The 15,348-nt window shown below is 44.5% G+C and overlaps 1 protein-coding gene across 1 annotated transcript; it reads left to right on the forward strand.

The window, feature by feature from the left end:
• Positions 1-12,416: 12,416 nt before the first annotated feature.
• On the forward strand, positions 12,417-12,734 carry TAL2 (TAL bHLH transcription factor 2). The gene has a single exon (XM_021691613.1). The coding sequence runs from the start codon at positions 12,417-12,419 to the stop codon at positions 12,732-12,734; it is 318 nt and encodes a 105-aa protein (XP_021547288.1).
• The last annotated feature ends 2,614 nt before the right edge of the window (positions 12,735-15,348 follow it).

The following is a 15,348-nucleotide window of genomic DNA, read 5'->3' on the forward strand; positions in this document are numbered from 1 at the left end:
AATTTACAGCCTCTGCTGGCTCTGGAAAGATGTCTGTATAAGGACCACTGGTAAAATAGAGTCAGCTGCGTGTGAAGTCTTGCTTCTTTGGGCTTACTTTTTAGTATTTCACTTGCTTGGGTGCCATGTTTTGTTTTGTCAAGGATGATAACTGGTTATGTCACTTTATAATCAAAATATATAATTTCTCGTATTAAATGGAAAAATTGGGTGTAATGCCTTGCATGACACCTAGTACCCAGTGCAAAATAATGGGATAGAGAATTTGGCACCTGACCCCCAGTTGGTGCTTGATATCACCCCCTAGGTCAAGCAGCATCTGCTCTCCTGCTCTCCTGTCACAGCCTGCTAGCTAGTCTCCTCACATCTTTTCTCAACCCCCTGTGTCCAGCAGCCAGAAGGCTCCTCTCTTCTCCTTAAAACAAACAAATAATCATCCAAACCCCTCCCATGGCCTTGGAAGCATTCGTTTCATAGAAACAAGTTATGTGTCTTGGGACAGAAAGCGGGGCAGGCTGGGGGCAGCTGTTTGGGGAAATGAGTCAGTGCTGTCTTGCATTCATTCAACAAATGTCTTATCAAGCAGCTTTTATGTGCAGTGAACACAGTTTGTGGGGTTTAGTGATTAACGAAGCTAAGTCCTTGCCCTCTTGACATTTACAGTGTATAGTGGGCAAGCCAATGAGCAAGTAAACCAGAAAGAGATTTGCTTTGAAGAATTCACCACGGTGATGGGGCTCCTTTAAAACACCAGAGTCAAAGGAATTTTAATTTACCAAATAAAGTTTCACAGAAAGATAAAACCTAGGACCAAGAGTCACACCCACACACCTACAAATTAACTGTAAAAGAACGAGCATGGTTTTATTTGGAAAATGCAGAGTAGGTTGTCATAATATAAAATTCATGATAAGAAGCAAGGCAAAGTGGGCCATTTTTATATTGATATGGGGTTTATTCTCTAAATCAATAAAACTTCCTGAGTCTTCATGTGTCAAACGCATTGTATCCTAAAATACAAAGATCTAAAGCAAGCAGTCCTGGAAAAACTGAAAGGAAGGAACAGACATGGCGCAATAGAGGGAAATTTTCATACAACTCTGAAAGGGATTAAAACAGACCAAAACTCCCAAGAAGGATGTGAAGGATCAATTTAATGGATGTATATAAAAACATTTTATTTTTCAAACAGGATATTTACCTCCTTCTCTATTGCTTATGGATCATTTATAACAGTTAATCATATGTTTTACCAAAGAGAAACTCTCAATAAATATCCCAAAGCAAAAAATATACAGAGCATATCTTTGACTATACCACAATGAAATTGGAAATTAATGGCAAATTGTTACCAAAAAGTACAATAAAGAAATTTTAGGGGCACCTGGGTGGCTCCGTCGTTAAGCATCTGCTTTGGCTCAGGTCATGATCCCCGGGTCCTGGGATCGAGCCCTACATCGGGCTCCCTGCTCCGCGGGAAGCCTGCTTCTCCCTCCCTCCTCCAAAGCTCTTCCTGCCTCCCCTTCTCTAACCTCTTGCAAATAAAAAAAGTAATAAAGCAGGGGGGTTTACCACTCCCCCTGCTTGTGTTCCCTGTCTTGCTCTCTCTCTCTCTCTCTGGCAAAAAAATACAAAAATCTTACAAAAAAAAAAAAAAGAAAATTTAAAAATAGTTTCAAAAAGAAAAATTAAAATAAACAACAGATGTTAGAAACTAATGACAACGGTAGTATAAATGAAAACACAGAATGACACTGAAGGTATATCAGGAAAAAATTCATAGCCTGAAAATTAATAAAATAAACATTCAATCTAACAGTGGGAGGTGGAGAGAGAACAAAATAAACATAAGCAAATGACAAAGAGCAGATTTAATAAAGATAGCATAGACATTAATACATTAGAAAATCATAAAAATGTTGGAACACAGAGGTACTTTTAAAAAAGAACAATAAAATGTATAAACTTCTGCAAAGCTAATCAAGGAGAGAATGCATAATGTGAGGACTGTGAAAGGCAACACAAATACAGATACATTTTTTTATTTTCATTTTTTCTTTTTAAAGATTTTATTTATTTGAGAGGGAGAGCTTGAGCGGGAGGGAGGGGTAGAGGCAGAGGGAGAAGCAGGCTCCCCATTGAGCAGGGAGCCCAATGCGGGACTCGATCCCAGGAGCCTGGCACCATGACCTAAGCCAAAGGCAGATGCTTAACCAACTGAGCCACCGAGGTGCCCCCAGATATATTTTTTTTTAAAAATCATCAAATAGCTGTATAAAACACTTTATTAATGATTCTGAAAATGTCAAAGTTTATATGTCAAAGTACCAAAATTAACTTAAGAGATAGAACACTTGAAGGAACAAAACCTACCTAAAAGGATTTACTAGTGAATTCTATTAACTATCAAGAACTAGCTAACTCATGTGACGAATAAATTGATGGCTGCATACACAATAGGTGGATGGAAGAAGGGATGGATGGACAGTTGGATGGACGGACAGATGGATGGACGAATGGAGAGATGGATGGATGGATTGGGGCCTGGAAATGCAGAATTGGGGATTGAGAAAGGAGTTAAGAATGAGACGGGAGGAAGGAGTTTTTAAGATTGGGTAAATAAGGCTGATGCTTGACCTCCAGCCAAAATGACCTTGGCCCACAACTACCTGGACTGAGAGAATTCCCTTCTGAAAACCTCAGGTTTGGTCTCTCCTGAAGCTGACAACCCCTGCACATGGGACTAGAGGTCCAGTATTCACCGGCTAATCCAGACAGATCAATTAAGCCAGTAAAACCAGGCTCTCCTAGCGACCTGCCCTTCCCTGGCCAGGAGTCCGCAGGTGCAGTCTCTCCAGGGGGCAGTGAGAGCCATGAATAGTAAGGGTTTTAGCTCGAGCACACAGAGGCGTTTAGCTGCCCAAACTTAATCCCCCAATAATCGGATTATGTAAATTCCTCCTTCAACCCCTTTCCCCTGGGGGACCCGGACCTAGCCCCTAACTCCTGGCACTGGGAGACCAGGATGGGAGAGGGCCCATCATCTGAAGAATTACTGCTAGTGGTATGGGGCCCCAAAATGTTTTCCCATTTTAAAAATGATAAAGGCGGGTGCCTGGGTGGCTCAGATGGTTGAGCGTCTGCCTTCGGCTCAGGTCATGATCTCAGGGTCCTGGGATCAAGTCCCGCATCAGGCTCCCTGCTCCTTGGGAGCCTGCTTCTCCCTCTGCCTTTCTCTCTCACTCTGTCTCTCATGAATAAAAAAAAAAAAAAATGATAAAGGCAACAATAACGTGTAAGACAGTTTTGAGAAGAAAACAGATGTCGACCTTGGTCCCCGTGTGCCGGCACAGGGGTACCCCTTTCTCTGCAGCTCATGTCCAGCTGTGCACAGATCCCCCTTACAGCTTCTTGTTTCATCTTGCATCACACATTTCTGATCTTGTGGTCCCGTTGCCACAATTCTTTTTTACACTCACAGAATATGCTATTAAGCACATATATTCTCTCACAGGTTTTTGGCTAAGATGAAGGGTAGTATAGGTCCTTGGTTTAAAATATAACCTGCGCTCTATCAGAATTGTGATATAACGGGCCTGGTAGAAAAGCCTGGGTACTGGGAGGACGCAGTGCCCCTTCCACAGCACACAGAGAAGACAGAAGGGCAGAAAGAGGACAAATCGGGGATGTTTGCTGGAAATATCAAGTTGTGTTTCTAAAGGCCCCCTTGTGCAAAAGTTGACCAATTAATTTTCTCCAACACACCCTCCAGTCCATCCTTTGCATTGCCACCAGAATGAGCCTTGTAACCTGTAAATCTAAACATATCGTTCCCATCTTCAATCCAAACAGTTGGCTTCACATGGACTATCTTCTCCTCCACTCCTCCCCAGGTGATTCCGGCAGTCTTTCCCACCCTTCCACCCAGGTACCCAGGCAACTGGGACCCCTGCCTTTTCAGATGTGCTTTAGATGGCCCTGTACTAGCCCTCCTCCAGTACCCATCTGGGGCCCATTTTCCACATTCTAGATCACATTCTTGGTATTCAGGACCCCTGGATTTAGACCCCACTCTGGGTATCCAGGACCCCTGAATTTCTGCTCCAGTGGCCCTGAGCCCAATTTCAGAGCCTGCACAGGGCTCTTCCTTAGGTCCATGTGGGCTGGGAGTCCACATCATTCACTCAAGGCCCTTCACAGAGCAGAACAGAGCTGGGCAGTGGGAAAAGAATGGGGATGGGTCAGGAGTCTCCAATTGTACCTTTGTCCTGGATCCCACAAATGTCAGGGGCAGCCCTGCCTCAGGGCCTGGTTTAAATGCCATCCCTCCCACAAGCCATCTCTGATCCTCCAGCTAGAATCTTGTGCCTCCCCAGTTCCAAGATCACACTCTCTGGCACTCAGGACTTTCTTTTGTATTTAGTCATTTTTGTCATGCCTTTCCCTCCCAAAGGCTGTGTTCACACAGCCTTGAAGGCAGATGGAACGTTTTCTTCACCTTCTTGCCTCCTGAAACTCTAGCAATGCATGCAACAGCTTTTTTTATTTATAATAAGAACTGATTTTTTTTTTTATGGAGGGGGACAAAGAACCCCAAAGTCTCAGTGGCTTACAACAGCAAAAATTTACCCCTCACTCATGTTACATGAGGGCTGTGGTTGGTTTTAGGTTTGCTCTGTGGCTTTCAGCCTGAAAGAGCAACCCCAAACATAACTTTCTCATGATAACCCAACTAGGAATCACTCTTTTTTTTTTTTAAGATTTTATTTATTTATTTGACAGAGACACAGCAAGAGAGGGAACACAAGCAGGGGGAGTGGGGGAGGGAGAAGCAGACTCCCGCCGAGCAGAGAGCCCAATGCGGGGTTCGATCCCAGGACGCTGGGATCATGACCTGAGCTGAAGGCAGATGCTTAATGACTGAGCCACCCAGGCATCCCTAGGAATGACTCTTAAAGCTCCCACTCCATCACCACAGATGGCAGGTCTGCTCACATCCCATTGGCTGATGCAAGTCACATGGCCAAGCCTGGCCCTGGGTGGGGAAGTCCTCTCCCCCCACCTATAGGGAGGCACTGTCCCTCCCATGGCAATGGGTGAGGCTATATAATCCTCTCCCAGGGAAGGGAGCTGGTAGTTGTCTTTACAATCCTGTCATTGTCCCTATTTTCCAGATGAGGAGACTGAGGCAGGGAGAAGTTACATAATTTGCCTAGGGTCACATAAATGGGGTAGACCAGAGAGTTCAACTTGGGTAATGCGGTTCCAGAGTCCTTTACTCTTAACTGCTGAGCTGTAATGCATTGTAAGTTTATTGTACCAAATCCTTTGCTGGGTCCTTCAGAGAATGTGATGTCTAGAAATTCATTACTTATCCATTCATTAATTAACCAATGTTGATGAATTCCTATTCACTGGGGCTGGGAGGAGACAGGCAGAATAAATAAGGAAAATATTACTAAATGGGGATGAGCACTAAAGAGAATAAAGCAGGGAAGGAGGATGAAGAGTCCCTATGTGTGTGAAGTGCAGTGTTAGATGTGGTTCTCAGAATCTTCATGAGAAGGTGACATTTGACCAAAGACCTGAAGAATGTCAGCTCCTTGAGTGCAGGGATTTGTGTCTGTTTTGTTTGGAGTTGTCTCCCTACACCTGAACAGGGTGGGCCATAGTAGGTGCTCAATAATAAGGGTGGAATGAGGGGCGCCTGGGTGGCTCAGTCGTTAAGCGGCTGCCTTCGGCTTAGGTCGTGGTCCCAGGGTCCTGGGATCGAGCCCCGCATCGGGCTCCCTGCTCGGCGGAGAGCCTGCTTCTCCCTCTTCCTCTCTCTGCTGCTCTGCCTACTTGTGCTCTCTCTCTCTGTGTTAAACAAATAAATAAAAATCTTAAAAAAAAAATAAGGGTGGAATGAATGAAAGGAGGTGGGGAGGGGGGTGGAAAACTATGTGGATAACTTGGAGGCAGAGTGTTTCAGGCAGAGACAAGAGTGCAAAGGCCCTGAGGCTGGAGGGTGTTTGGTGTGTTCCTGAAACAACGGTCAGAGTGGCTACATTTGACTAAACCACAGGGAGAGAAGGAACAGACAGGTCAGTAAAGGGTATATCTTAGGGGCCATTGTGAAGACTTAAGTTAACTCTGAGTGAAATGGAGAGCCACCTAAGGGTTTTGAACCAGAAGTGACAGGAATCCAAACTGGATTTTCATAGGATCCTTCTGAGTGATGCTGGATAGCAGACAGACAGAGCAAGCATAGAAGCAAAAAGACCAAGTAGAAGGCCACTGAAATAACCAAGCTGTGTGCTGGGCACTGTGGACCCCGAGATGCATAAATCCGGGTGTCCGCCCAGTGCAGTGACTGTTATACTTCGCTGGGCATCTTCATCTCCTGGAATGCTTAGTAAAAACGCAGATTTCGGATCCCACCCCCAGAAAACCTGATCTAGTGGGTCAGGGTCGTGGGCCTGGGAAGCGGGGCCGCAGGCAGTGGGGAGGGACGGGCGGGAAGGGGCCCCGTGGGTCGCGGAGACAAAGGGCCGTGTCCTATAAAGGCAGCGGCGGAGGCGCGGCGTCCAGGCGAGGGCGCACACGGCCAGCGACGGCGACAACGACGGCGCGGTCTCCCGGCTCTTGGCGAGGAGGTGCGTCGACCCTGGAGGGACATGGGTGCCGCCGGGGCCGGGCTCGTAGGCCAGCCGGTCTCCCGCGCAGCCCTGGAGTCCGAGCCGCACTCGCCCGGGAGGACAGAGGTGTGGAGGCGACTTGGTAGCAGCTACCAAGTCGACTCAGTGAGAAGACCTGGGGTTTTTCCGAGGGGTGGGGGTGGGGGCGCGGGTCGTGGCGCGACTCCGGGGGGAGCAAAGCGATGCCCTTGTGCGTGTTGGCCTGGCCGCTTCACCTTGATACGCGATGCTGGAGACACCCTGCAGCACCTCGGAGGGCCGTTTGGGTAGCTTCTGCGTCCGGGTGAGCTACACCCCCGCACCTGGCAGGTGCGAAACTTGAGCGCGAGATGCTTTCCTGGCCGCCGCATTCAGGCTAGCGGGAGCGAAGGTTATAAAATTAAAAAGGGAAAAGATGGGAAGTGAAGTGTGCCGGGGCTTCAGGTTGGGCGGGGTGGGCGGAGCATTCAGGTGCATCAGGCGGTGAGGCGCAGGTGGAACAGGCAGCTCTCCCAGAGCGCGGGGTGCCAACCCAAAGACTGTGACTCATGGTAAGTGTATTTATTTAGAACATCAACGTGCATTTAGAACATCAACTCATTAGACAACGAGTTGTCTAATGAGAAAAGTAATTTGCATAATAGTATGTGTTTTGATTTTTAAAGGACATATGTATTCTGTCTAAAGGATCTATATTTATACACACCAAGCTGGCTGCTTCTGGGGAGTAAGATTGAATAGGTAGGGAGCCTTTATATTTTTTTACTTTATGCACTTGTGTAGTGCTTGTTTGTTTGTTTCTTGGATGAGCACGTGTTACTTCTATAATGATTTCAAAAGGCAAAGCTATGCCCAGTGCTGGAGGTTAGGCACCTTCCCCTAACCCAACTCTATAAGCCACCTTTCATCTCTCTCTTTCCGGAGTCTGTTTTCACTTATTTTTGAGAAAAAGATGAAAGAAGAGACAAATACACATGACCAAAGGACAGGAGGAGAAATTTAAAGTCTTATGTACAAAGAGCCATATGAGTCTGAATGCCTGGGACAGGCCACCGCAGGAATGTTAGTGATGAGCCTGTGCGCTCCCTTTCTTGTTGCCACAGGCTCTGTGTCCAGAAACCACTGTCATAAAAAAGCAAGCAATCCCTACTGGGGGCATCCATTTCTGCAGGGGCATAGTTGTCATTCTTTTCTCTGGTAACTTGTTACCTTCAGTGGTGACAATATAATAGAGAGAAGTTTATGCACACCTATATTCCTATTATATTTACCATTGCATTCCTCCTGCCCAGGCATCCCTAACCCCATGTCCGTGACACCCACCCAACCAGAGGCATGTAATTAGAAATCAGGGGTTCTATACATTTGGATGGGGAAAAAATTATGTCTTTATTTCCAGTAACCTTTGATCTAAATTTAGCATTTCCTTTATTTATGAATGTAGGTAATAAAAAATAGTACTGGTGACGATGTCATCAACAAAAATCATAAATACTTTCATCTTACAGATGTCGTATATCTTTTGATTACATATCACTGTGTAGAAAGTATGGTAATAAATAATTTAATATGTTAAAAACAAAGTATATTATTACTGTATTGCATTTTAAAATCATCTTAATAATTATTAATTATAATTGGTGATTTTTATGTGTCTATTTCAGTTCATGCATTTAAAATAATTGTTTTGAGAAGGGAACCAAAGGCTTTTTACTTTATGTATTTCAAATCATTGTTCTGGGATAGAGTCCTCCCCTAGGCTTCCCCAGACTGCCAAAAGAATCCATGCCTTAAAAAGGTTATGTACCCTGACCCAGCAGGAGTCGGTGGTGACAAAGATGCATCAATACAGAGGCGTGGGACACAGGCTGTGCCACTGACTCCCCATGTGACCTGGGACAACATGTTTTACCTCTGTTTTGACATCTATCAGACGTTTTCTGATTCTGTGGCATCTGGTGTATTTTTTAAGGTCTTAAATTATTCTGAAATCAAGCTTAGCAGTAATCAGTCCTTACAACTGGAAAAGCACTAAGTGCAATTTTCCTTTGATTTAATGAGTACGTTAGTCATTTCCCAGTGACCACTACTTTGAATTTTCCCAGCTTGTTAAAGAACTGATTTCTATTTCCCCCTGTGGAGGAGAGTAACACCCTTGAGGATAAATCAACAAGGCATTATTAATCTCCTTCTAGGATGGCAGGCTATATTTCTGAAGCCTATCTTTTCCTCTCCTTATTTCCTCTGTCTGCTTCTAGCATAATAGGATTGAGCCCTCTTAGAAGAGAACACCAGTTAGTTTATCCTGCTTAATCTTTTTCTTCCAGCTTGAAAAAGACGCCCCCTGCCCCCACCACCACAAGGGACTAGAGTTGACTTAGTGAGTGAGCTAAACCCTCTTTTGGCAAGAGAAGCTTGAAAGTAACTTTGCTCCCACAGTCCAGGCTGCAAAGCAGCCAGCCTCGGTGTAAGCAAAACTGGATAGTTTTCTTTCTATCTTAAAATCCCTTGATTTAGGTTCAAACTGTCATACGTTAGTTTTACTTGGTTACAGTTCTGACGACACCCATATTTTTCACTGTAGATGAAAGAGTAGGCTATTTAGAAATGAGTTAAGTGAGATCAAAGGCAATAGGCAGGGGCACCTGGGTGGCTCAGTTGTTAAGCGTCTGCCTTCGGCTCAGGTGATCCCAGGGTCCTGGGATCGAGCCCTGCATCTGGCTCCCTGCTAGGCAGGAAGCCTGTTTCTCTCTCTCCCGCTCCCCCTGCTTGTGTTCCCTCTCTCGCTGTGTGTGTGTGTCTCTCTCTCTGTCAAATAAATAAATAAAATCTTAAAAAAAAAAAAAAAGGCAATAGGCAGGGCACTGTGGCGTTTTAGAGCAGAAATGGGCCCTCGGGATCACCTAGTCCACCCCCCTTCAGTTTGGAAGGATTCATGGTAAGCCCGGAAGGCCCCCAGAATGCCTGAGTTAGGTGCTGCTTCTCTGCTCCTACAGGCCCTGGGCTTCTCTTTCCATTCACAAGGCACTGGTTTCTTCAGGATCCAGCAGCAGCACAGTGTCCGGCACATAGGGTCAGTAAGTGTTGTTACGTAAGCTCGGAGTGCGTATGACTGTAATTGGATCATGGGTCCTACCAAGAGTGTCTCCACGGAGACCCAAGTGGCTGGTGGAGGGAGCCTGAAGCCAGCCAGTGAGCTTGGGCGGCCATGGCTTCCCCTTACCACTGGTTCTCAGCACAGCCGTCTGTCTTCAACCCAGACAGAAGCAGGAAAGGCAACAAGAACGGGGTTGGGGAAATGTCCTGGGGCCATAGAGTTGATTGAGAAATGCTGTTCTTTGGAGTAATGACCCTTCCCATCTGTATAGGGAAGAGAATCCTTGTATTTATTAAGCACCTATGTAGCAGGCTCAGTTATGTATTTATATACTTTACAGAATGTATTATTTAATCCTCACAAGAACCCTGGTGATGGCTTTATTTCCATTTTCCAGAGAATAAATCGAGGCTTAAAGAAGTTAACTGATTGTCTCAGAATCATATAACTAAGAAATTGGGAGCTGAGATTCACAGCCAGGTCTTTCTACATTAAAGCCCATAAACTTTCTTAGTTTTTGTCTATTATGAAGCAAATAATATACGAATCCTTTCTAGTTATAAAAATGTAAAATATTACCCACCTATATCAAATAAAACACACCCATCTCCTTTTTCTGTCTTCCCCCAACCCACTGTCCTCCCCCAAGGACCCACTGTCAACACTTTGGCCTGAATCCTTCCATGTATTTTGCTCTGCATCCACACATACATATATGTCCATAGACATATAGAGCAGAACAAACAAATACATAAATCAAGCTCAGACCTTTTCTACTACACTGTAGCTTCTTCATTAGGAAAAAAAAAATGCTAAGTTGCAACCAACTTTTACTTTTCCCTGTTTTATTTGTAGAGATAATAATTGTAATTATTTAGTATTTATTGACCACTTACTGTGTGCCAAACACTTCACTAAAGTGTTTTATGTGGATCATTTTATGTGTCCTTACAGGTAGTACCCTGAGTTCCCCTTTACTTATGAGGCATTTGATACACAGAGAGTTTACGTAGATTGCTCAGGGTCACACAGCTAAGGAACAGAACCAAAAGCCAAACCAGGGTTCTGGCTCCGAAGCCCATGTCCTTACCCACCGTGGAGATGCTTCCACTGGCGACTGATCCCTCTAGAGTCAGGGCTTGAGGGTAACAGAGTGGCTTGTTCTAATTAACTGAGATCATCATTTGGTTCCTACCTAAGGGCAGAGATCCCAGCACACAGTGTAGAGAAATAACTTCTGGGATATGTCAGCGGCCCTCGGCCAATCCCAGCAGTGTCTACAATGCCGTCACACAGCCAGCACTGCTTGCGTATGTGTTTAGCACGAATTAATGCATGAGAAACAATACCTGACACAAAGCAAAGGCGCTGGTTGCGCTTACATTCCTTAGTTTATAGTTCACAGAATGCTTTCACATGCAGTATTCCGTTTAATCCGTACAACAAACTCTGAGGAAAGGACGGTATAATTACGCCCATGGTATAGCTGAGGAGAGGCTCAGGTTGGTGAAGTGACTTAGGCAGCGCCTCACAGCTGGTTGGTGTTTGGTGCTGTGACCAGAACACACACCCTCTGAGGGAGAAGGTCGTTTTTCCCCTATGCTGAGCTCCTGCTGTACCTGCCTCCAGAACTGCAGGGATCTGGTGAGTGTACTGCTTCCTTATGACACAGAGTTTTGAGAGGGATGAGGGGTTCCTATTTCCAGAGTAGAGCTCTGGTGCTCAATATCCACCAGATGCTGAGAACACAGAGGGGTTTGTTTGCTGATGCATCTTCTGCATTCCCACTAACGCATGTTAATGCAAGCTGCCTGGCAAAAGGGACCCATGCCTCTAAGAGTTAAACATGGCAGAGGAAGATTTGGCAGTAGATGGTGATAGTCAACTCTCCCGGGGTTGGAAAGGTCACCCAAGTGCAGGCTTGTGGAGGCCTGAATATCTTCTGTAGCATCCACGGCAAATCGCCACTCCCACCTGCCCCTTGTCTTTTCTTCTTGTCACACCAAATATCCCCACTTCTGTTGTTCATACAACAGGGTTTCAAGACTCTTCGTTACTCTGTTCCTCCTCCTCTAAATGTGGTCCAGGCTGGATATTTTAGGTCTTGCACAGTGAGGCCCAACACTCCAGGTGAGGTCTTCACGCTATCATCTTCATTCCCCAAATTATCTTATTAGTGAAAGCTAGGAGTACAGCTTTTATTTTTTTGAGAATCCATATTTAAATCCCTATTGGCTAAATATATATTTTATCTGCGCAAGTACTAAATCCTATACTGTGCCTGATCCTGAACAATTTGGAGGATTTGGTGATAAAAGAAATAGTGGGGATACTGGGATAAAACAATCTTGCGACAGGAGGCTTCGAAACATCTAGGGAGAAAAAGGCTGAAGGGTACTGTTCTTACACTGTCCTTTCTTCTACCACATTTTCTTCTTTTATCAAAAGGAAGACTCAAAAAGAAAAAAAAAAGAAAGAAAAGAGAAAAAACAAACAAACAAACAAACCCCAAAACTAAAAATAAGGAAGTGGAATTTCCTAAAACCTGGGTCAAAAAGATCTAATATCTCAAATTCTTGGCAGGACATGCGATACCCACCATCGCTTACAAGGTATTGGCCCTTAGGGCCCTTTCTCTTTCCTGTCTCAGGAACTCAAACATGACCAGGAAGATCTTCACAAGTACCAGGGAGCGGTGGAGGCAGCAGAACGTCAACAGCGCCTTTGCCAAGCTGAGGAAGCTCATCCCCACACACCCTCCAGACAAAAAGCTGAGCAAAAATGAAACGCTTCGCCTGGCAATGAGGTACATCAACTTCTTGGTCAAGGTCTTGGGGGAGCAAACCCTGCAGCAAACTGGAGTGGCTGCTCAGGGAAACATTCTGGGACTCTTCCCCCAAGGATCCCACCTGCCGGACAAGACTCTACTCGGTGACTACCAGGTTCCTTCACTTGAACCAAGCCACAGCATTGCGTAGCGGGGCTCTGGCTGTCCTCACCCAGGGCAGCAATTGCTCAGAAGCCACTGGCTGTCGACAGCCTTTTGCATGTTCCAGTGTCAACTTGATGAATAATTTGTGAGGCATGCATTTAAGCTTCACAGGAGGTGGCTCAGGGACAGCTGCAGGGAGCCAGACAGAGGCCATGAGGAAGATGGCTTTGGAGTCTGCCACCCGCGGAGCTCCAGGCAGAGCAGCCTGCCTCTATTTTATGGATCCAGGATCTGCATAAGATGTTGTTTGGGCGGGGGTGGGGGGGGGGGGGGGGGAAGCATAGGTTAAAAACAGGTTTGGAAATCGCTGTTTTACTCAGTATGTTTTCAGTTACAAGGAAGGAGTTTCCCCATGACTGATCTCAGACAGATGAGTAGAAAATACTTGCCTCAGAACATGTTTTACAGATTGTTTTGAAGAATGAGGTATATGTGATCGAGGGTGAACAAAATAACGTTGATAAATGTGAAGAGAGCCCTCACGGAAACCAACCTGGAGACTTGTGAAAACTTGAGGGAAAAGACCCTCCTGACACGTGAGGATTACAGAAACACAGCAGATAACACGTGGAAGAGCTCTGCATCCTTTATCCCTGTGGAAATATGAAGTGTTACCTGCCTTGAGCCATTTATATCTATGTTATCTCTAAAGCCAAATGGTGGATTATTTCTGTGAGAGGAAAGGACTTGATAATTTATGAATTAGAGTTCATAGTTTTCTAAATAGCTAAAATAGGTTATCTAACCCCTTAGTTGCGCATGTCAGGCATTAAAACGTTTAATTCAGCCTGAGTTCCTCCTGGTTTAAGACCTGTAAACTTCAAATATAATTATGAAAATCCAAACATTACCATTTAACAACTCATTTAACAGAGAGCTTAGTTTAAACAAAAGATCTAGAGTAGACAATGGGAATGTAATAACAGACTTTAATAAATTAATGAATTTGTAATTTGTCTTCCTAGCTATGGAGCATTAGCTCAATCTTATGCTGGTAGGAGTGGTACCCACTAGTCAATGAAACAGTGCGGATCTGGCAGAACTACTCACAACCACGTGCCCCCCCCCCCCCCATGATTGGATTCAAAGATGGATTCAAGGATGAATCCCATAGCTGAGCCCAGAATACAAATAATGTCAGTTGATTGTCTCTGGGACATTTTATTTCCCTAAAGTTCTTGACAGTGCATTGGTTTTAAAACCTTCTGAACCACAGGTATGAAACTGATGGATTTGCAATTATGGGTTTCCAGTGTATACACAATAGAAGAATTTAAATTTCCTGCTACTCTAGAAAGAAGATATTGATTTATGGAAGGTTGAACTGAGCCTCTTTGGTTTGGTGATCAGAAAAAAAGCTAGATGAGGCTCCCCCAAAATCTCCTTCCCCCCAAATAACAAGGTCATAATGTCATTAACATTTACACAGCATTCACACTCATAGCCCAGTGCATTTATCCGAAGCACTATGTTTTCCTTCTAGGTCTTCCTTTAAACTGCATTCTATACACTTCCCTATGGACCCAGAGTAGTCCAGGGAAACACATATGCACAGAGACTAAGGGACTTCCTCCAAATGTGCATTTCTTGCTCATGAGGTTATGTGGACTTAAATTTGTCCCCAAACTACCAACTGATAGTATATCTCAAAGCTTTGATGACAGTTGTCAATTGAACATTACTTACTCTCTTCATCTAGCATTAAATCAAAATAACACTTTTGACAGCGTTTTTATGTTAGCTTCCTATTAACATGTTGCTGACGAGGGCACAGAGGACCTCTTTGCCTGAATGCAGGATTTTACTGCTCTTCTCAGAATGAGTGCCCTTTTCTGCTGTTGGGGCCATGTCTGTCAGTACAGAGGGCCTTTCCACTAAAGTGTAAGAGAGTGCTCCTGAAAAGTCGTGAGATTGAGTTATCATTAAACTATATGAGGGGGATAATGATTTAAAGAAACCCTGCAGGAAATTCCATTGATAAACGAATAAACACTTAAAATATTACTTGATGTAATTTACCTCTTAAATTATTTACAAGCTTAGATTTTGGTATATCAAGTTGTGTGGGGTTAAAGTGACTGTCAAAAGGAATTCTAGGTACACATGGATCAAAACCTTTGGCAAGGTATCCATGGGACTGGAAACTAATTCAAAAATTACTCTGTGGTCTTTCATGGTGTCTTATACTCAAGGCTTGGTGATTGCAGTAGTAAGAATTTTCCATTAAAACACATTATAGTTCACTGATGGTACATCTCTTTATGGATTATTTGAACCCAACAGAAAAGTTTAGATGGATTATATCTACACTACTCTGTTACTTGAAAAAAATGTTTGGTCTGCTCTGGACACCACTAGAAATTTCTGGAAACCAGGCATAAACAGGGCCACTGATTTATATAGGTCATGAGATTGGCTTGTTTTACTCCTTGTTTTACAGAGGAGAAAATAGGTCCACAGTGTTATGAAGTGACTTTCCAGAGGTCCCATGGACAATTAATGGAAACCCAGGACACGGTGCCTGATTTCCTGACCCTGTGTCCAACCTTTCTACAGCCCTGTTCAGCCTCTAAGTTTTTTAAGATTGAAAACAGATAAGC

The sequence above is a fragment of the Neomonachus schauinslandi genome, chromosome 13, assembly GCF_002201575.2.
Source record: "Neomonachus schauinslandi chromosome 13, ASM220157v2, whole genome shotgun sequence".
NCBI lineage: Eukaryota > Metazoa > Chordata > Mammalia > Carnivora > Phocidae > Neomonachus > Neomonachus schauinslandi.

Bases quoted from the DNA above. Each gene is read 5' to 3' on its own strand.
- TAL2 (XM_021691613.1), top strand. From the start codon at position 12,417: ATGACCAGGAAGATCTTCACAAGTACCAGGGAGCGGTGGAGGCAGCAG.